At 46.6% G+C, this 20,705-nt stretch overlaps 1 protein-coding gene across 1 annotated transcript in view; it reads left to right on the top strand.

Moving 5' to 3' along the window:
- The window catches only part of LOC132828704 (gastrula zinc finger protein XlCGF26.1-like), a 30,978-nt gene extending 10,273 nt beyond the window's left edge, over nucleotides 1-20,705 (top strand). The window contains exon 3 of the mRNA XM_060845789.1: nucleotides 16,385-20,705. Within this exon, the coding sequence (XP_060701772.1) occupies nucleotides 16,385-17,360 (976 nt within the window). The 3' untranslated portion in view covers nucleotides 17,361-20,705. The remainder of the gene's footprint in view (nucleotides 1-16,384) is intronic.

Below are 20,705 nucleotides of genomic sequence, written 5' to 3' on the forward strand. Positions count from 1 at the left end.
TGCACATTTTGGACTGTGGGAGGAAACCGGAACACCCGGAGGAAACCCACACAGACACAGGGAGACTGTGCAAACTCAACACAGACAGTCGCCTGAGGCGGGAATTGGACCTGGGTCTCTGGTGCTGTGAGGAAGCAGTGCTAACTGCCGTGCCACCGTGCTGCCCATTATGGAGGAATACATCCGTACAATCAAACCTTTTAATTTGTGTCTTGTTTTATCAAAGCTTTTTGTTTTATCCTTATTGGGATAATTCATGAAAATACCAATTCAATGGAAAAGTTAAAGTTTATGCTGCATGAAAGGGAGGTGCTGATTGGTTGGCCTGGGGACTTTGGTGGAGACTTTGCTATTTGTCACGTTTCTTATGATTGCAAGACAAAATGTCCCTTTTTTTTCAGCAATATTCAAGTTCTATACTACCAAACAAACAAATTTTAATTTTAAACATAGTGTCCCTGTGTAATTGAAATTATCTGCTGTCAATTTCCCACAATAAGTTAACCTAAATGGAGACATAAACATCCTTATCATATCTAACAGATTTCTGTGTGTTTATAAAGGTTGATCAGAGGAAGCTAATCCCCTCTGGACATTGCTGACTATGAAGGTCTCCAGAGACAAGAGTCTTTACCCCAAGCACAAATTCAAGATTCTCTCTTCCCACACATTAATGGGTTATTGATGGGCTGGCCGATTCTATAATTCTGTTTAATTGATCTTCAGTTTTGATAACCAAACAATGAAATGTTCCGTATATTCCCTTAATCTGACTTTGAACAAACTTCTTTATGCAATTTGTATGAATCGTCATATTAAGTTGTAATATATTCTGATTTAAACACGTTCTTTGGAACAATTCTGAGAGTTTAAAATATCATGATAACAACAAATGATTATTAAAAACTGTAAGAGCTATGGACACTGGAAATCAGAACATGTTCACTGGACCCGAAACGTTAACTCTGATTTCTCTTCACAGATGCTGCCAGACTTGCTTTTCCAGCAATTTCTGTTTTTGTTTCTGAACAAATAATTATTGTTAACGCTACAAGTAGATGTACAACTAAAACTATAGTGAATTATCTGTTCCCTGGCTAATAGCCAGTGCCACTGCATAGTTGATGTTTTGAGATGAGCGATCCTTCCACATAATAACTCCTCCAGCAGTTTATGCTTATGGAGTCATAGAGTTATGGAAATCTACAGCACGGAAAGCAGACCCTTCAGTCCAACCCGTCCATGCTGACCAGATATCCCAACCCAATCTAGACCCACCTGCCAGCATATAGCCATATCCCTCCAAACCCTTTCTATTCATATAGCCTTCTGGATGCCTTTTAAATGTTGCAATTGTACCAGCCTCTACCACTTCCTCTGGCAGCTCATTCCATACACGTACCACCCTCTGCTTGAAAACGATGCCCCTTACGTCTCTTTTATATCTTCCCCTCTCACCCTAAACCTATGCCCTCTAGTTCTGGACTCCCCCACCCCAGGGAAAAGACTTTGTCAATTTATCCTATCCATGCCCCTTATAATTTTGTAAACCTTTATAAGGTCACCCCTCAGCCTCTGATGCTCCAGGGAAAACAGCCCCAGCCTGTTCAGCCTCTCCCTATAGCTCAAATCCTCCAACCCTAGCAACATCCGTGTAAATCTTTTCTGAACTCTTTCAAGTTTCACAATATCTTTCCAATAGGAAGGAGACCAGAATTGCACGCAATATTCCAACAGTGGCCTAACCAATGTCCTGTACAGCTGCAACATTACTTCCCAACTCCTGTACTCAATACTCCGACCAATAAAAGCTTACCAAACGCCTTCTTCATTATCCTCTCTACCTGCGACTCCACTTTCAAGGATTTATGAACCTGCACTCCAAGGTCTCTTTGTTCAGCAACACTCCCTCACACCTTACCTGATCTCCAAAATCTGCAGTTCTTTGTTGTATTTGAGCACAACCTATACCTGTAATAGTATGGTGATCAGGGCAATAGGGTTGATGTGCTGTATGTGTGAATGTTGTGTTCCCTTTACAGTGGTATTTCTTGTCAATTATCCTGATGAGTGCAAGACGAACAACTTTGACAAAGTTTGACTTTTGTCACCAATCAAGTTCTGTACGAGCAACAACAGTTAAACAAAGGGTACAACTCCAAAGGTATGTAGAGGCAGAGGGCCTTAGTGCAGAAGTCATTAAATGTGACAGTGTAGGTTGACAGAGTGCTCAATAAAACATACACTGTCCTCGGGGTATGGAATGTGAATGCAAGCCGTTCTACTGCTCTTGTATAAGAGAGTAGCCTCAGCTGAGATGGGGCAGCTCAGTTCTGGGCTCTGCATTTTAGAAAGAAAATTAAAGCAATGGAGAGAGGGTGGAAACGTTTCACTTATGAAAATAGGTTGGCTGTGAAAGTTAGTTGGATTGGCCATGCTAAATTGCCCATAGTGTTCAGGGATGTGCAGGCTGGGTGAGTTAGCCATGGGAAATGCGGGGATGAGTCAGGGTGGGTCTTGGGAGGGTCGGTGTTGACCCAGTGGGCCGAATGGCCGGGTTCAATGATCATTCTGTGATACTCTGGCTCCCACAGTGGGAGAGCAGGTGCGCAGGCGCAGAGCCGATGGTCAGACAGAGCATGCGTGGAGTGGGTGATGGCGTCCGGGGGAGTTGTATTCTCGGCTCCGAAAACATTACCAAATGAGGCGGGCGGAACGGGCCGGTGGACCTGGCGGGTGAAGGGGCAGGCTCTGTGAACGTCTCGTGTAAGCTGAAAAGCCGGCAAGATAACTTCCGGCGGCGCCGTTTGCCCGGACGCGAGCGAATCGGGCACGGGGTGGGGGGGGCTTTGGCTCAGGAGCAGGGCCCCAGGGCGGCGGCCGCCATCTTTGTTGGGGGCGATGCGGCTGTTGTGTGCTTGTGAGGCCGCCATCTTTGTGAGGGGCAGTGTCTGGACTGACTGGGCGGAGCTTGCTGCCCATTGTTCATGACGTGGAGGAGCCGGTGTTGGACGAAGCTAAAAATCACACAACACCAGGTTATAGTCCAACAGGTTTATTTGGAAGCACTGGCTTTCGGAGTGCTGCTCCTTCGTCAAGTAGCCAGTGGTGCAGGATCATAATTCACAGAATTGAGAGCACAAGATCGTAGTATCATGCAACTGATACGATGTATTGAACAAACTGAGATTGCTGTTCAGTCTTTCAACTTTTAGAATGGATTGCAGGTTTTGATTCATTAATATGTCAATGCTAGAACTTCTTTCAAGTCACATTGTTCAGACAACTGGTCCATCAAGCTGCACAGTATTGGCGTTTCATTTACGTGTTACTGAGGATTATATCTGCAATAAATGCCATTGGTTGCGAATCCTATCAGATCGAATGGATCGGTTGGAGCGACAGTTAGAGGCAGTGAGGAATTTACAAGAGCAAGGGGATGTGATGGATGGCAGTTCTAGGAAGTCGCAGATACAGTCACATAGATGCGTCAACTCCAGGAAAGGTAAGAGAGGTGGGCAGGTAGTGCAGGAGCCTTCTGTGGCTATCCCCATTTCAAACTGGTATGCTGTTTTGGAAAATGTAGGGGGTGATGGATTCTCAGGGGAATGTAGCACAATAGCCAAGTTTCTGGTATCGAGACTGGCTCTGATGCAGTGAGGGGTACATCAGGTTCCACGAGATGAATTGTGTTCGGGGACTCTCTAGTCCGAGATACAGGCAGACGTTTCTGTGGCCAGCAGCGAAAAATCAGAATGGTGTGTTGCCTCCCTGGTGCCAGGATCAAGGAGGTCTCAAACAGGGTGCAGAATGTTCTCAAGGGGAGAGGGCCCAACAGGTGGTCATTGTACACATTGGAATCAATGACATAGGATGGGGAAAGGATGAGATTATGAAGGGAGAATATAGAGAGTTAGGCAGGAATTTAAAAAGGAGGTCTTCAAGAGTAGTAATACCTGGATTACTTCCGGTACTACGAGGTAGTGAGGGTAGAAATAGGAGGATAGATCAGATGAATGCAGAGCTGAGGAGCTGATGTATGGGAGAATGATTCATATTCTTGGATCATTGGAATCTCTTCTGCAAATGTTTGCAGGTAAAGAGACGGCTGGAAAATGGGAAGCCTTTAGAAATGAGATAATGAGAGTCCAGAGACAGTATATTTGTGTTCGGGTGAAAGGAAAGACTGGTAGGTGTAGCGAGTGCTGGATGACTAAAGAAATTGAGGGTTTGGTTAAGAAAAAGAAGGAAGCATATGTCAGGTATAGACAGGATAGATCGAGGGAATCCTTAGAAGAGTATAAAGGCAGTAGGACTAAAGAGGGAAATCAGGAGGACATGAGATAAGTTTGGCAAATAGAGTTAAGGAGACTCCAAAGGGTTTTTACAAATACATTAAGGACAAAAGGGTAACTAGGGAGAGAATAGGGCCCCTCAACGACCAGCAAGGCGGCCTTTGTGTGGAGCCACAGGAGATGGGGGACACACTAAACGAGTATATTGCGAGTTACTGTAGAAAAGGACATGGATTATAAAGAAGGTAGGGAAATAGATGGTGACATCTTGAGAAATGTCCATATTACAGAGGAGGAAGTGCTGGATGTCTTGAAACCATAAAAGTGGATAATTCCCCAGGACCTGATCAGGTGTACCCTAGAACTCTGTGGGAAGCTAGAGAAGTGATTGCTGGGCCTCTTGCTGAGACATTTATATTATCGATAGTCACAGGTGAGGTGCCGGAAGACTGGATGTTGGCTAATATGGTGCCACTGTTTAAGAAAACTGGTAAAGACAAGCCAGGGAACTATAGACTGGTGAGCCTGATGTCGGTGGTGTGCAAGTTGTTGGGGGGAATCCTGAGGGACGGGATGTACATGTGTTTGGAAAGGCAAGGACTGATTAGGGATAGTCAACATGGCTTTGTGCGTGGGAAATCATGTCTCACAAAGTTGATTAAGTCTTTGGAAGAAGTAACAAAGAATTGATGAGGGCAGAGCAGTAGACATGCATTAAGGTGTTCGACAAGGTTTCCTATGGGAGACAGGTTAGCAAGGTTAGATCTCATGGAATACAGGGAGAACTAGCCATTTGGATACAAAACTGGCTCAAAGGTAGAAGACAGAGGGTGGTGGTGGAGGGTTGTTTTTCAGACTGGAGGCCTGTGACTAGTGGGTCCACTACTTTTTGTCATTTATATAAATGATTTGGATGTGAGCATAAGAGGTACAGTTAGTAAGTCTGTAGATGACACCAAAATTGGAGGTGTAGTGGACAGCGAAGAAGGTTACCTCAGATTACAATGGGATCTTGATCAGATGGGCCAGTGGGCTGAGGAGTGGCAGATGGAGTTTCATTTAGATAAATGTGAGATTTATGCAGCAGTTCTGGTCTCCTTCCTATCGGAAGGATGTTGTGAAACCTGAAAGGGTTCAGAAAAGATTTACAAGCATGTTGCCAGAATTGGAGGATTTGAGCTACCAAGAGAGGTTGAATAGGCTGGGGCTGTTTTCCCTGGAGCATCAAAGGCTGAGAGGTGACCTTATAGAAGTTTATAAATTCATTAGGGGCATGGATAGGATAAATATACAGTCTTTTCCCTGGGAGTCCAGAACTAGAGGGCATAGATTTAGGGTGAGAGGGGAAAGATATAAAAGAGACCTCAGGGACAACATTTTCACACAGAGGGTGGTACGTGTATGGAATGAGCTGCCAGAGGAAGTGGTGGAGGCTGGTACAATTGCAGCATTTAAAAGGCATCTGGATAGGTATATGAATAGGAAGGGTTGCAGCGATATGGGCCGGCTGCTGACAAGTTGGACTAGATTAGGTTGGGATATCTAATCGGCATGGACGGGTTGGACCGAAGGGTCTGTTTCTGTGCTGTATGTCTCTATGACTCTAACTGCTGCTCTCCTCAATGCACTATCTCTTGAGGTGTACTTCCCCCATGTGTCTAAAGATCTGCAGCTCAGAAGACACATGACAAAGAACTATGGATGGTGGGAATTTGAAACAAAATTCGCTGGAGAAATGCAGCTGGCATGTCTGATGTGTGAAGAGAAAGCAGAATTAAATTTTCGAGTCTGGCGTTCTGTCGCAGGATTTTGCCAGGCCTGCTGAATTTCTCCAGTGATATGTGTTTTTTTTTTCAGAAGTGCACAGCCCTGTGCCACTGTGATCACAGTGAGTGGCAGGTGTACGCAAGGAAACATACATCATCATTCTCAGCTCGGAGGAGAAAATGTTGTGAATTCCTCTCTTGTACTGACAAGGATGGATTTTGGACATTCCTTTTCTGGGGATCAGAAGGGGAGAATAGTCACACAACAGACTCAAATTTGTAGAAATACTTGTGTCTCTTCTGAATGTCAACCCTGCTCACAGATTTTGATTTTGCAAACTTTGATTTCCAGGATAGTCAAAGAGGATGTGCAGTGACATCACCTGTTCCCCGGAGAGTTTCTCAACTGTGAATTTTTTCTCTGGCTCCAATGAAATCATAGAATCGTAAATAAATCGTAGAATATAGACCCCAGTGCTGCTGATATCTTTCAAGCTGCTGATACTGGCAGGGAAATGTAAGCTGAAGTGGTTTCAGAGGTGAGTATTTGTGACCATTTATCTACAATATTGAGCTTTTGTTGTGCTCTGTTATATGTGTGAGACGTTCCAAGATTCTGGGGCTGGTGTGACTCTTTGTGGATCAGAGGCCATCTTCATCCATTCTCCTCTCTGATCACCTTTCTGTCATTGACAGACTTCCTCTGACTCTTACAATGGGTGTGTTTTGATGACGTTTTGATTTTGCTGTAACTTCTGTTGACTGTTTTGAAATGTAACTCCTACCATTGCCCATCACTGACCATCTGCTGTCTTAGCAGTCTCAGTAGTTTTAAATTCTCACAGTCAGGAACTTTCCCCTTTCCGATTGTCAGTTTTATTTCTACTCCTGAGCTTTTAATGACCATCAAATTCGACAGGGTTTCGGTCCTCCAGTGTAAAGCTAGATCTGTAGGACGTGCATCCCAAAACTGGCGTGTCATGTCCCTGCAGCTGCTCACAACAGGCAATGTACCCAGCCAGCTCCTGCTTGCAACACCAAAACAACGCTGTCAAATATTAGGTTTGATTCTGTGGTTGCAGAACGTTTGCTAAATAAATCTGAGTGTGCTAAATATTATGAAGACAATCAATTTAGGCAGTTGGCTTGCACACTTGAGATTACCCGAAGTTGCTTACAATCATGCATATGGTCCTATTCTTAGCAGACAGTGCTACTGTATCAATTCACCTAAACAGCCATTCTCTCATTCAGTTCTCAGGGACTTGCCTTGACCATTTGAACGCCAAGCTGTCTGCTTTATATTTAAACAAAAAATGTACCTATTAATCATTCACTAATTGGTGCAATGCCCAGCAGCTTGCCTTAACCAATCAGCATCTCTTTTTGTCACAGTATAAAACATTGTTCCCTTCATTGTTCTTGCAAATGTCCTGATGAATGCAAGACAAGGTTAGAGACAGTGTCTCTTTTCCCAGCAGTTTTTGACGTTCTTATACCGCTGTGGGGTGAACGTGCCCCCGCAATGCTATTACTGTAATAAAATGTTCTTTAACAGGTGTGTTACAATGCACCGAAACACATGAACAGATATGAGGCAATAATACCTTGGTCGCAGAAGTAGCGTGGTAGGAGCTATCTTAAAGTAGGAACATCAGATGGAGCGTTAGAGACGTTTAGGCAGGAAATCCCGGAGCTTAAGACCTTAGAAGCTGAATAAGTGGCCATGAATGCAGGAGTGATTAAGATTGGAAATACTCAAGAAGCCAGACTTGGATCAGTTTTCAAGGTGGGAACATAAGAATTCAGAGCAGGATTAGACTGCTCAGCCTTTTGAACCTGTACGGCTGAAATGGTTCCACCTAGCTCCCATCTTCTCGACTGGCGCCATAACCCTTGATATCTTTGTCTGCCAAAAATTGATGTAATTCTGCCTTGGATAAATTCAGTGACAAAACCTTCATTACCTTCTGGGGAGAGATATCAATGGTTGTGTTACTGCAGGCGATCACAAGACATAGCTGAAAAATGTGTTGCTGGAAAAGGCAGCATCCAAGGAGCAGGAGAATCGACGTTTCGGGCATAAGCCCTTCTTCAAGAATGAGGAAGGTGTGCCAATCAGGGTAAGATAAAAGGTAGGGAGGAGGGACTTGGGGGAGGGGCATTGGGAATGTGATAGGAGGTTAAGGTGAGGGTGATAGGCTGGAGAGGGGCTGGGGGCAGAGAGGTCGGGAAGAAGATTGCAGGTCAAGAAGGCGGTGTTGAGTCTGAGGGTTGGGACTGAGATAAGGTGGAGGGGAGGGCAAATTAGGAAACTGGAGAAATCTGCATTCATCCCTTGTGGTTGGAGGGTTCCCAGGCGGAAGATGAGGCGCTCTTCCTCCAACCGTCGTGTTGTTATGTTCTGGCGATGGAGGAGTCCAAGGACCTGCATGTCCTCGGTGGAGTGGGAGGGAGAGTTAAAGTGTTCAGCCACGGGGTGGTTGGGTTGGTTGGTCCGGGCGTCCCAGAGGTGTTCTCTGAAACGTTCTGCCAGTAGGCGGCCTGTCTCCCCAATGTAGAGGAGGCCACATCGGGTGCAGCAGATGCATTAAATGATGTGTGTGGAGGTGCAGGTGAATTTGTGACGGATATGGAAGGATCCCTTGTGGCCTTGGAGGGAAGTGAGGGGGGAGGTGTGGGCGCAGGTTTTGCATTTCTTGCGTTTGCAGGGGAAGGTGCCGGGAGTGGAGGTTGGGTTGGTGGGGGGTGTGGACCTGACGAGGGAGTTGCGGAGGGAGTGGTCTTTCCAGAACGCTGATAGGGGAGGGGAGGGAAATATATCCCTGGTGGTGGAGTCTGTTTGGAGGTGGCGGAAATGGCGGCGGATGATACGTTGTATGCGGAGGTTGGTGGGGTGGTAGGTGAGAACCAGTGGGGTTCTGTCTTGGTGGCGGTTGGAGGGGCGGGGCTCAAGGGCAGAGGAGCGGGAAGTAGAGGAGATGTAGCGGAGAGCATCGTCATCCACGTCTGAGGGGAAATTGCGGTCCTTGAAGAAGGACGCCATCTGGGTTGTTCGGTGTTGGAACTGGTCCTCCTGGGAGCAGATGCGGCGGAGACAAAGGAATTGGGAATATGGGATGGCGTTTTTACAGGGGGCTGGGTGGGAGGAGGTGTAATCTAGGTAGTTGTGGGAGTCAGTTGGTTAATAGTAAATGTTCGTGTTGAGTCGGTTGCCCGAGGTAGAAATGGAGAGGTCTAGGAAAGGGAGGGAGGAGTCTGAGACGGTCCAGCTAAATTTGAGATCGGGGTGGAAGGTGTTAGTAAAGTGGATGAACTGTTCAATCTCCTTGTGAGAGCACGAGGCAGCGCCGATACAGTCATCGATGTAGCGGAGGAAAAGGTGGGGGGTGGTGCTAGTGTAGCTTCGGAAGATGGACTGTTCAACATATCCGACGAAGAGGCAGGCATAGCTGGGGCCCATGCGGGTGCCCATGGCAACTCCTTTGGTTTGGAGGAAGTGGGAGGATTGTTCACAGGGAGGACCAGTTCAGTCAGTCGAAGGAGGGTGTCAGTGGAAGGATACTGGTTGGTGCGGCGGGAAAGGAAGAAGCGGAGGGCTTTGAGTCCTTCGTGATGGGGGATGGAGGTGTACAGGGACTGGATGTCCATGGTGAAGATAAGGCATTGGGGACCGGGAAAGCGAAAATCAAGGAGGAGGTGGAGGGCGTGGGTGGTGTCCCGAACGTAGGTGGGGAGTTCTTGGACTAAGGGGGACAGGCCAGTGTCGAGGTATGCAGAGATGAGTTCGGTGGGGCAGGAGCAGGCTGAGACAATGGGTCGGCCGGGGCAGTCAGGTTTGTGGATTTTGGGCAGGAGGTAGAAACGGGCGGTGCGAGGTTGTGGGACTATGAGGTTGGAGGTGGTGGATAGGAGATCCCCTGAGGTGATGAGGTTATGGATGGTCTGGGAGATGATGGTTTGGTGGTGGGAGGTGGGGTCATGGTCAAGGGGGCAGTAGGAGGAGGTGTCCGCGAGCTGACGTTTAGCCTCAGCAATGTAAAGATCGGTGCGCCAAAGTACCACCACACCTCCCTTGTCTGCCGGTTTGGTAGTGAGGTTGGGATTGGAGCAGAGGGAGTGGAGGGCTGCACGTTCAGAGGGTGAGAGGTTGGAGTGGGTGAGAGGGGTGGAGAGGTTGAGGTGGTTAATGTCGCGGCGGCAGTTGGCTATGAAGAGATCGAGGGCGGGTAAGAGGCCAGCACGGGGTGTCCAGGTGGATGGGGTGTGTTGGAGATGGGAGAAGGGGTCGTCAGAGGGTGGGTGAGAATCCTGGTCAAAGAAGTAGGCGCGGAGGCGAAGGCGGCGGAAGAATTGTTTGATGTCTCGTTCATCTGGGAGCGTAGGGGGATGAAGGTGGGGCCTCTGCTGAGGACTGATCTTTCATCCTCAGAGAGGGGGAGGTCTGGAGGGATGGTGAAAATGCAGCAGGGCTGGGAGCTAAGACCTGCTGTGGGGCTGGAGCTGGGAGTGGGGGGGCAGGGTTAGGCGTAGGGGCGGAGATCGGCGCGGGGGCGGAGATCGGCGCGGAGCGGGGATCGACGCGGGGGCGGAGACACATGCGGCGGGGGCGGAGACACATGCGGCGTGGTCGTTGTGCAGGTGAGTGACGTCACTGGGGGCGGAAGTGGCTGCGGCGACAGCAGAAACGGTGTTGTTCCGGGTGGCTGTGGACCCCGCGGAAGCCGCGAATCTGTTGGCGATGGTCTTCCTGGCGATCGTGGAGGCGGTTGTGTGGGCGGCGATCGCGGAGGCTGCATGGTCGGTGGGGGCGGAAGTGACGTTCTTGTTCGCGGCAGTGGTTGCAGTAGCGGCCGCGTGGTTAATGGCACCCGAGCGGTTCCGGAGGCAGATGGAAGATTCTGGAATGGTTGAGGAATCCGGAGTGTGGGGGTAAGTACACGAAAGTTTTTGGTACTTACTGTCTTTAATTTCCGATATGGCTAGGAAGAACTGTTTGTTTAGTGTATGGATTCTTCTGTGGATGAAGTACAGTAGAGGTTCTTTGCAGGTCTGTGTCCTGAGCAGGGGTCGGGCTGATTGCAGGGAATGTAGGTAGCGACGCATGGCTGCAAGTGTGGAGCAGAGGATCCAGAGGGACGTCTGTTGCTGGAGGCTTCGAATTTGTTTTAGGTACTGGTTGTCCTGGTTGGGTCCAAATGTTGTTGGTCTGAACGTGGCCCCGAGTCCATGCAGGGTCAGTCGGTTCTGAAGACAGGAGCAGAGGAAGCAGATGTGGCTGTGGTAGTGAGTCTGTTTGAGAATACGGCTGAAGAGCTTCAGGGCAGAGGAGATGACCTGGGGTGAGCAGTGAGAGAGGGTCTCACTGAGATCTTTGTAGAGGGAGGAAGAGAGCTTCTTCAAGGAAGGCATCCTTGCAAGAGTGCCTCATCTTCTGCCTAGGAACCCTCCAACCACAAGGGACGAATGCAGATTTCTCCAGCTTCCGATTTCCCCTCCCCCCGCCTTATCTCAGTCCCAACCCTTGGACTCAGCACCACCTTCTTGACCTGCAATCTTCTTCGCAATCTCTTCCCCCCCACCCGGCCTACCACCCTCACCTTAACCTCCTTCCACCTATCGCATTCCCAACGCCCCTCCCCCAAGTCCCTCCTCCCTACCTTTTCTCTTAGCCTGATTGGCACACCTTCCTCCTTCCTGAAGAAGGGCTTATGCCCGAAACGTCGATTCTCCTGTTCCTTGGATGCTGCCTGACCTGCTGTGATTTCCAGCAACACATTTTTCAGCTCTGATCTCCAGCATCTGCAGTCCTCGCTTTCTCCTAGATCACAAGACATAGACAATAGGCAATAGGTACAAGAGTAGGCCATTCTGCCCTCCGAGCCAGCACCACCATTCATTATGATCATGGCTGATCATCTTCAATCAGTGTCCTGCTCCTGCCTTATCCCCATAACCCTTGATTCCACTATCCTTAAGAACTCTACCCAACTCTTTCTTAAAAGTATCCAGAGACTTGGCCTCCACAGCCTTTTGGGGCAGAATATTCCACACGCCGACCACTCTCTGGGTGAAGAAGTTTCTCCTCAACTCTGTTCTAAATGGCCTACCCCTTATTTTTGAACTGGGTCCTCTGCTTTGGGACTCACCCATCAGCGGAAACATGCTTCCTGCCTCCAGAGTGTCCAATCCTTTCATAATCTTATACATCTCAATCACGTCCCCTCTCCGCCTTCTAAACTCAAGGGTATACAAGCCCAGTCACTCCAATCTTTCAACGTAAGGTAGTCCCGCCATTCCAGGAATTGACCTCGTGAACCTACGCTGCACTCCCTCAATAGCCAGAATGTCTTTCCTCAAATTTGGAGACCAAAACTGCACACAATACTCCAGGTGCAGTCTCATCAGTGCCCTGTACAGCTGCAGAAGGACCTCTTTGCTTCTACACTCAATCCCTCTTGTTATGAAGGCCAGCATGCTATTAGCTTTCTTCACTACCTGCTGTACCTGCATGCTTGCTTCCATTGACTGATGTACAAGAACACCTAGATCTCTCTGTACTGCCCCTTTACCTAACTTGACTCCATTTAGGTAGTAATCTGCCTTCCTGTTCTTGCCACCAAAGTGGATAACCATACATTTATCCACAGTAAACTGCATCTGCCATGCATCTGTCCACTCTCCTAGCCTGTCCAGCTCACCCTGTAATGTCCTAACATCATCCTCACATTTCCCCTGCCACTCAGCTTTGTATCATGAGCAAATTTGCTAATATTACTTTCAATACCATCATCTATATCATTAATGTATATTGTAAAAAGCTGCGGTCCCAGCACTGATCCCTGCGGTACCCCACTGGTCACCGCCTGCCATTCCGAAAGGGAGCCGTTTATCACTATTCTTTGTTTCCTGTCAGCCAAGCAATTTTCAATCCATGTCAGTATTTTGCCCCTAATACCATGTGCCCTAATTTTGCTCACTAACCTCAAGTGTGGGACTTTATCAAAGGCTTTCTGAAAGTCCAGGTACATTACATCTACTGGATCTCCCTCATCCATCTTCAGAGTTACATCCTCAAAAAATTCCAGAACATTAGTCAAGCATGATTTGCCCTTCATACATCCATGCTGACTCTGACCTATCCTGTTACTGCTATCTAGATGTGTCGTAATTTCATCCTTTATAATTGACTCCAGCATCTTTCCCACCACTGAGGTCAGACTAACTGGTCTACAATTCCCTGCTTTCTCTCTCCCTCCTTTCTTAAAAAGTGGAACAACATTAGCCACCCTCCAATCCGCAGGAACTGATCCTGAATCTATAGAACATTGGAAAATGATCACCAATGCATCCATGATTTCTAGAGCCACCACCGTAGACCATCAGGCCCCGGGAACTTATCAGCCTTCAGACCTAACAGTCTCTCCAACACTAATTCCTGGCAAATATAAATTCCCTTCAGTTCAGGTCCTTCAGCCACTGTTACATCTGGGAGATTGCGTGTGTCTTCCCCAGTGAAGACAGATCTGAAGTACCAATTCAACTCTTCTGCCATTTCTTTGTTCCCTGTAATATATTCACTCGTTTCTGTCTTCAAGGGCCCAATTTTAGTGTCAACTATTTATTTTCCTTTCACATACCTAAAAAAATGCTTTTACTATCCTCCTTTATATTTTTGGCCAGTTTACCTTCATACCTCATTTTTTCTCTGCGTATTTCCTTCTGAGTAATCCTCTGTTGTTCTTTAAAAGCTTCCCAGTCCTCCGTTTTCCCACTTATCTTTGCTATGTTATACTTTTTCTCTTTTGACTTTATATGTTTTTTAACTTCCCTCACCAGCCACGGCCGCCCCTGCCTCCTCCTGGGATCTTTCTTCCTTTTTGGAATGAACTGATCCTGCATCTTCTGCATTATACCCAGAAATACCTGCCATTATTGCTCCACTGCCATCCCTGCTAGGGTATTGCACCAATGAACTTTGGCCAGCTCCTCCCTCATAGCTCCATAGTTCCCTTTATCCAACTGAAATATTGTCACTTTTGATTGTACCCTCTCCCTTTCAAATTGAAGATTAAACGTGTTGTGATGATCACAACCAGGAAGGAAAGTTGATAATTTAAGAATATGGTGCTTCTTCAGCCATCCCCTGTGTAGGTCAGTGAGGAGATGAGTTTGGTGAGACTCAGCTCATGGACAGCAGAGTGTTAGATGTTCTCAGAATTACAGTGAGGTTAATTACGGGAGGTCAGGAGTGCTTTATGTAATGAAAGTTGTGTGATTTACAGGTATATATTAATTTTATTTATAGACTTTGCATGTCTGGGTATTGGTACTTTTGTGACAGATTTTCTTTTCAAATAAAGACCAGAGACTTTGCGGAACATTGAATTAATCCACTGTCACGCGCAGAGCAAGTGACTGCTCAAGCTTCGATGTACAGTTGCTTATACTGCGGGACCTTTCGCATATTAGGCAAATGTGATAACCACTACACTCCCAAAAAAAAAACCGCCCGGCCAGGAGCAGCTGCTCAGAGTCGTCCCCCACTGAAATGGGGGCAGCGTGGTGGCTCAGTGGTTAGCACTGCTGCCTCACAGCACCAGGGTCCCAGGTTCGATTCCAGCCTTGGGCGACTGTCAGTGTGGAGTTTGCACATTCTCCCCGTGTCTGCGTGGGTTTTCTCCAGGTGCTCCGGTTTCCTCCCACAGTTCAAAGATGTGCGGATCAGGTGAATTGGCCATGCTAAATTGCCCGTAGTGTTAAGTGCATCATTCAGAGGGAAATGGGTCTGGGTGGGTTACTGTTCGGATGGTCAGTGTGGACTGGTTGAGTCCAAGGGCCTGTTTCCACACTGTAGGGAATCTAATCTTATAAGTTTGTCAGAGTATTTCAGGATACAGGTAACATTGGTGGATGTTTAGCTCAGCAGCTTCAGAAGATGGGTTTGATTAGAAATCAACAAGTTGTTAGAAATAGAGAAAGTTTAAGCTCTCAATTCTGACAGCACAGTTTGCAAGGAAGAGACTAAGAACAATCAATTAGGTAGAACTTGAAGATTTGATATCAAGGAGTAATTTCTCTGAATTGGGATGACTTTACATTGGTGCATTGGGAAATAGCTTGACAATATTATATTTGGTGTGCATTTAAAGATTTCTCTGAGTAGTTCTCAATAGTTTGTTTTTGTTTTCATCTTAACGTGCAAAACTTCTGTAATGTCGTCAAAAAACGTTGGCCTCATTTGAATATGATTCACTTACTAAGCAACGTGATAAGTATATGATTGATAAAGAGCTGAAAATGTGTTGCTGGAAAAGCACAGCAGGTCAGGCAGCATCCAAGGAGCAGGAGAATCAACGTTTCGGGCATAAGCCCTTCTTCAGGATTGATGAAGCCAAGTTTCAATCTTGGGTCTGACTTGTCAAGCCATCCCATTAGCTGGGATCACAACAGTTAGGATAGTTCCATCTAGGGATAACAAGGGAATAGATGAGAGTTTCAGCAGCAGATTAACTGAGACTAGGGTTGAGTTGGGTGATGTTACTGAAGGGGCAGGAAGTGGTCTTAGTGAAGATGGGGATATGTTGTGAACAGTCTGATTCAACCACAAGACATTTACCAGGGAGAGAGAAGGAGTCAATGGCAGGCGGATGGAGTTTAGAGTGGAGAGTGTAGGTAATGGCTTCCTGATAGTTGGGGGGGAATTTCAGCTCCTTCAGTACTGGAGGTCAGACAAGTCAAGATGGTGTGTGACTTGGAGGGAGTTGGAGGTCATGGTGTTTACGTACGACTGGTCATTGAAAGGGATGCAGCTTGAGGGCTTACTAGACTCTGTCAGAGTACTGATTTGAATTGTGGAAGAATAAAGTAACTGAAATCTGGCACCCTTTGCCTTCTCTCTGTCTCTCGCTCTCTCACCCTCCACTTTGACCAATATGTAGCTCCAAGCTTTCAGGGAATTTCCCTTCCCTGAAGGACATTAGCGAACCAGTTGGGTTTTTATGTCAATCCAGCTACTTTCACGATCATGTTTTCCTTGTGCTGTCCTCACCAATTGCCAAGATTTGTTCAGATTGATTTCGGAACCTGCCTTTGTATTTTTTTTTGTGAGTGTTCTCTCACTCCCTCTTTTTTTTCCCTGTTTTTAAATCAGTTTCACAGAGTGTTGGAAGAGGAGGCTTTGCACTGTTCAAAAACAGGTTCTGATAGATCCACCGAATTCTGATGGCCTGACTATCACTGTAGTTTGACCATGGAAGGAAAAAGCACCGTTCCCAGTGGGGAGAAACCATGGAAGTGTGGAGACTGTGGGATGGGGTTCAGTTATCCGTCTGTGCTCGAAAGGCATCAGCGCAGTCACACCGGGGAGAGGCCGTTCACCTGCTCCGACTGCGGGAAGGGATTTGCACGGTCCTCGACCCTGATGAGACACCAGCGGGTTCACACCGGGGAGCGGCTGTTCACCTGCTCCGACTGTGGGAAGGGCTTCACTCAGTTGTACCACCTGCTGACACACCAGCGAGTTCACACTGGGGAGAGGCCGTTCAGCTGCTCCGAGTGTGGGAAGGGCTTCACTCAGTTATCCCATTTGCTGCTCCACCAGCGGGTCCATACTGGGGAGAGACCGTTTAAATGCCCCGACTGTGGGAAGTCGTTCAAAAGTTCCAGGGACCTGATGCGCCATCAGCATGTTCACACGGACGAGAGACCTTTTAAGTGCCCAGACTGTGGGAAGTGCTACAAAGGTTCCACAGAACTGATATGCCATCAGCGTTTTCACACCGATGAGAGACCGTTCAGGTGCTCGCACTGCGGGTCTGGGTTCAGGACATCGTCACAGCTGACTGTACACCAGCGGGTCCACACCGGAGAGAGACCGTTCATCTGCTCCGTCTGTGGGAAGAGATTCACTCAGTCGTCCAACCTGCTGAAACACCAGCGGGTTCACACCGGCGAGCGGCCTTTCACCTGCTTGGTGTGCGGAAAGGGCTTCAGTCAGTCGACCACCCTGCTGACCCACCAGCGGGTTCACACCGGGGAGAGGCCGTTCACTTGCTCCAAGTGCGGGAAGGGATTCGCTGATTCATCCACTCTGCGGGCACACCAGCGGGTTCACACCGGGGAGAGGCCCTTCACCTGCTCTCAGTGTGGGAAGGGATTCACTCAGTTGTTCCACCTGCGGAGACACCAGCGGGTGCACACTGGGGAGAGACCATTTACTTGTTCTGAGTGTGGGAAAGGATTCACTCAGTCGTCCCACTTGCTGAAACACCAGCGTGTTCACGAGGAGCTACAGTGATTGGATTTAGCTTTCAGTCATAAATTCCTCCAATTTGGTGCAAGGAATATTTGATATTTGCTGCTCAGTATTAACCGATTCACATACCCATGTGAAACTCTCTCTCTTCCTCAAATCCTCAAAAACATTGTATAAACTGTCATTTTCTGATATAAGGAGCAAAAGATTTCAGGCAAAGGCTGAGAACTGCAAGGGGGTGGGGGTGGGGGAGTCCCTCCATACAGATCCACACTGTTGGACCACACTTCTTAAGGCCACATGTAGAGTGAAAGGCTGGTCAGGAGGAGTAAAGCTGCTTAGAAACCGAAAAGGAAATTCCCACAGTGAAGCAGGGACATGCAGAGGGGAGGGGAGTGGAGTGAAGGGGTGGAAGGAATATCGGATGAGCTGGGGCAGGAAGAAGAGGTCAGTTGGAACGTTGGATCTGAGGATGGATATCATTGAGGCTAACAGGGCTGGGCTGGCTGTTTGGAGCAGTTGGGTCTTGAGGGGGGGGGGGCGTGGTTGTGTTGGTGAATGGAGGTGTTTTGGGTCTCAAGTCTCACTTCAGGGGGTGTAGTTGAAGGAGCCAAAGTTTAATAATTATGAGTTAGAGTGGGTTATAAGCTCACTTTTTCTGAGCAATTATTATCCTTCAGTCAGTTCAGAACTCTCCAACTCTCTTTTAGTCTCTGTGAGCACCTCTGACCATGGAGGACTCTCCTAGTCTCTATCTACACCCCTGACAGAACAGGAAACTCTTCTCCTATGTAAATATAGGATAAGGTTGTTGTGTTTATGTTTTAGCAGTGGGGTTTGACCTCACAACCTTCTGATGCAGAGGGTTATAGTCCAGATAACAGAGTGAAAGCAACATCAAATGACTTGAACTGAACAGAATGAATGGGAGGATTTGAGAAGATTTGTAAAGTAATGTATTTAATCCAGAGAGATTAAGATCTACAAGCCAGTAATGAATTGGCTGGGGGAAGCATGAAATTCCCATTTAGTTTAAAGAAAAATATACCTGAAAAGTCATTTGGGATGTTGGGCTGATACCCAGTTAGGTATTTGTTGAATTTGTGGAAGAAATAGAAATGTTGTAGAATCAATGGATGTGTTCATTGAAGTTGGAGTAAACTTGTGAAAGTGTGAGAGAGAGAGAGCCTGATTATGGAAGACTTCAGTAGCATTCCAGTAACAATTAAATCCTATTTGGATGAGTTCTCCCAAGTACGTAACTGAAGCAAAAGGAATAGCAGCACTAGCAGAAACATCTGGTATTTCTCACAGGCAGCGAGGTGGTCAAATGTTGGCACATGGAAAACCACCGAGTAGCTGGAGGAATAAACAAGAATGTGGCTGCAGGAAAAAAGGCAGGAGCTTTTCTAGCTATTAGAAAGGATAATATAAGTAATGTTGGGAAACCAGCAGGTTTCATTACATAAGATAGGTCAAAACAAATTTCCACGCTGGAGGGAATCTAAAAATCTAAATTGTTGGAAGCAGATTGATGATGGAGTAATAGAAACACTTGAAAAACAGTACCAAGGAAAAAAACTTGGATGTTAAACTAGTGGCACTGGTGCACGTGGCAGGTAAAGTTGGGCAAAGAAGTGGTTCCAGGAGAAGGACTGATGTGCCCTCATCTGTAACAGACACTTGTGAGAAATGCCAATATCCTGTAAAATTGCCAAATGAGGTGCTTCAATACTTGGAAGGTCCTGAGATCTCAGAGTGGTCTTGAAGAATTAATTTCACTTGACAGGAAATCTGGAGGGCTTTCTGGTGTTTTTGACCTACAATGACAGGAATACTGTCAAGATCTCAGTTCCCAGTAGACCATTTGAAACCCCAAGAAGATTTGAAAGGACATGGTCTGTTTATTATGCAGGAGCCATCAAGTCTTGGAAAGGAAAATCTAAGTCCAAAACACAGAAGCTGTGGATATCGCTCGGAAAGAATTGAATCAGATGTGTTTAGAATGGCACCAAGACAAAGTGAAAGGTCTGGAAAGTGTCAGAGACCGAATCCAGCAGGAATATGCCATACTTTCATTGAAACATGTAAGCAACATTCACCAAATGGAAATGGATTTTAATTCAGGCAAAGACTACTTGCTCCAAACAAATAAGTTATTTTGACCTTATCTGAAAATGAAGTGACTCTTTGAATTTGGAAAATGAAATAAGGATGAATTTAAAACTGCAGTTAATAAAACCTGATCTGTGGACCGAACAGAAACATTCTTTGCTGAGTTAAAGGAAGAGTGTAAAATAAAACTAAGGTGCTAAGTAATGTCAGTGAAAATGTTTTTATTTGCTGCTAATCCTTCTTGTCACATGTATTTGTTTATGTTTGGAGTAATCTTTTATAGTTTTGTAAATACGCTATATATAAATGTGTAAATTAAAGAGTTATTTGTACAGTCTGTCTTAAACTATTAGTTAAATGTTTATTATAAGAAATGGGATATTTTCAAAGCCTTTCTCAAGAAACTTTCACTGTGGTGAATCTTTCCTTTTTCCAAATGGAAAGGTGTGGCGAATCCTTCTCTTTGTGTGCATTCTGTGTGTTGAAAGCCAATTCAGGGGTCACTGAAAGCAGTTACGGAGTCGCAAGACAGTTAGTTGAAGGAAGAGGCAGAGGCAGACTGCATGCTTGGAGTGCTGCTGTTTGGATGTCTTGCCAGGAGGGGGTGCTCTGTGCCATTAGAATCAACTCAGGAAGAAGTTTTCGGGATTAGTGCGCAGTAAACAATTGGAGTAAGGACTCTGAAGAAGTCTTAGGAAGCTGTGGAAGGAGGTCCGAAGTTGGGGGACGTGTGAGGGGCTCAGTAGAAGCTTTGCGAGTATTCATCCTTCCGTGCAGCTGAGAGAGTGAAAAGCCCCACACGGTGTTTGTACCATACAGCTGAGCAAGCTTCAAGGTCAGGGGAAACCTGTGGACAAAGCCAGATTGGTGAAAGCTAGGAGTTGTGCCTGTCAGAAAGTGCGGAGTGCAGTTTCTGAGCAAAGGGATATGTAAACCCAGGATAAGGGGGTGATTGGCGAGAACAAGATCTTTTGTTGAATAGTCTATATTGGAATGGATCATAAGAGGGAGTTTCAAGGCCGGAACAACAAAGGTTGTTGAGTTGGAGTCCTTTGTGAGATTTCGTGAAATTTAATGATCCACCATGTCATTCACATCTTGGAGAGAGTTACTGAGAAATCCATGAGATCTGACTGGAACTCATTCTGTTATTGGATGTGAGCTGTGTAAATGCAGTGTAATACTTCATGTCAATTCTGGGTGTTCAAAATAAAGAGGACAAGTATTGTAGATTGTATTACTGTTCTATAATAAAGACGTGTTTGTTCGAAA

Source organism: Hemiscyllium ocellatum, chromosome 27 (genome assembly GCF_020745735.1).
Source record: "Hemiscyllium ocellatum isolate sHemOce1 chromosome 27, sHemOce1.pat.X.cur, whole genome shotgun sequence".
Taxonomy (NCBI): Eukaryota; Metazoa; Chordata; class Chondrichthyes; order Orectolobiformes; family Hemiscylliidae; genus Hemiscyllium; species Hemiscyllium ocellatum.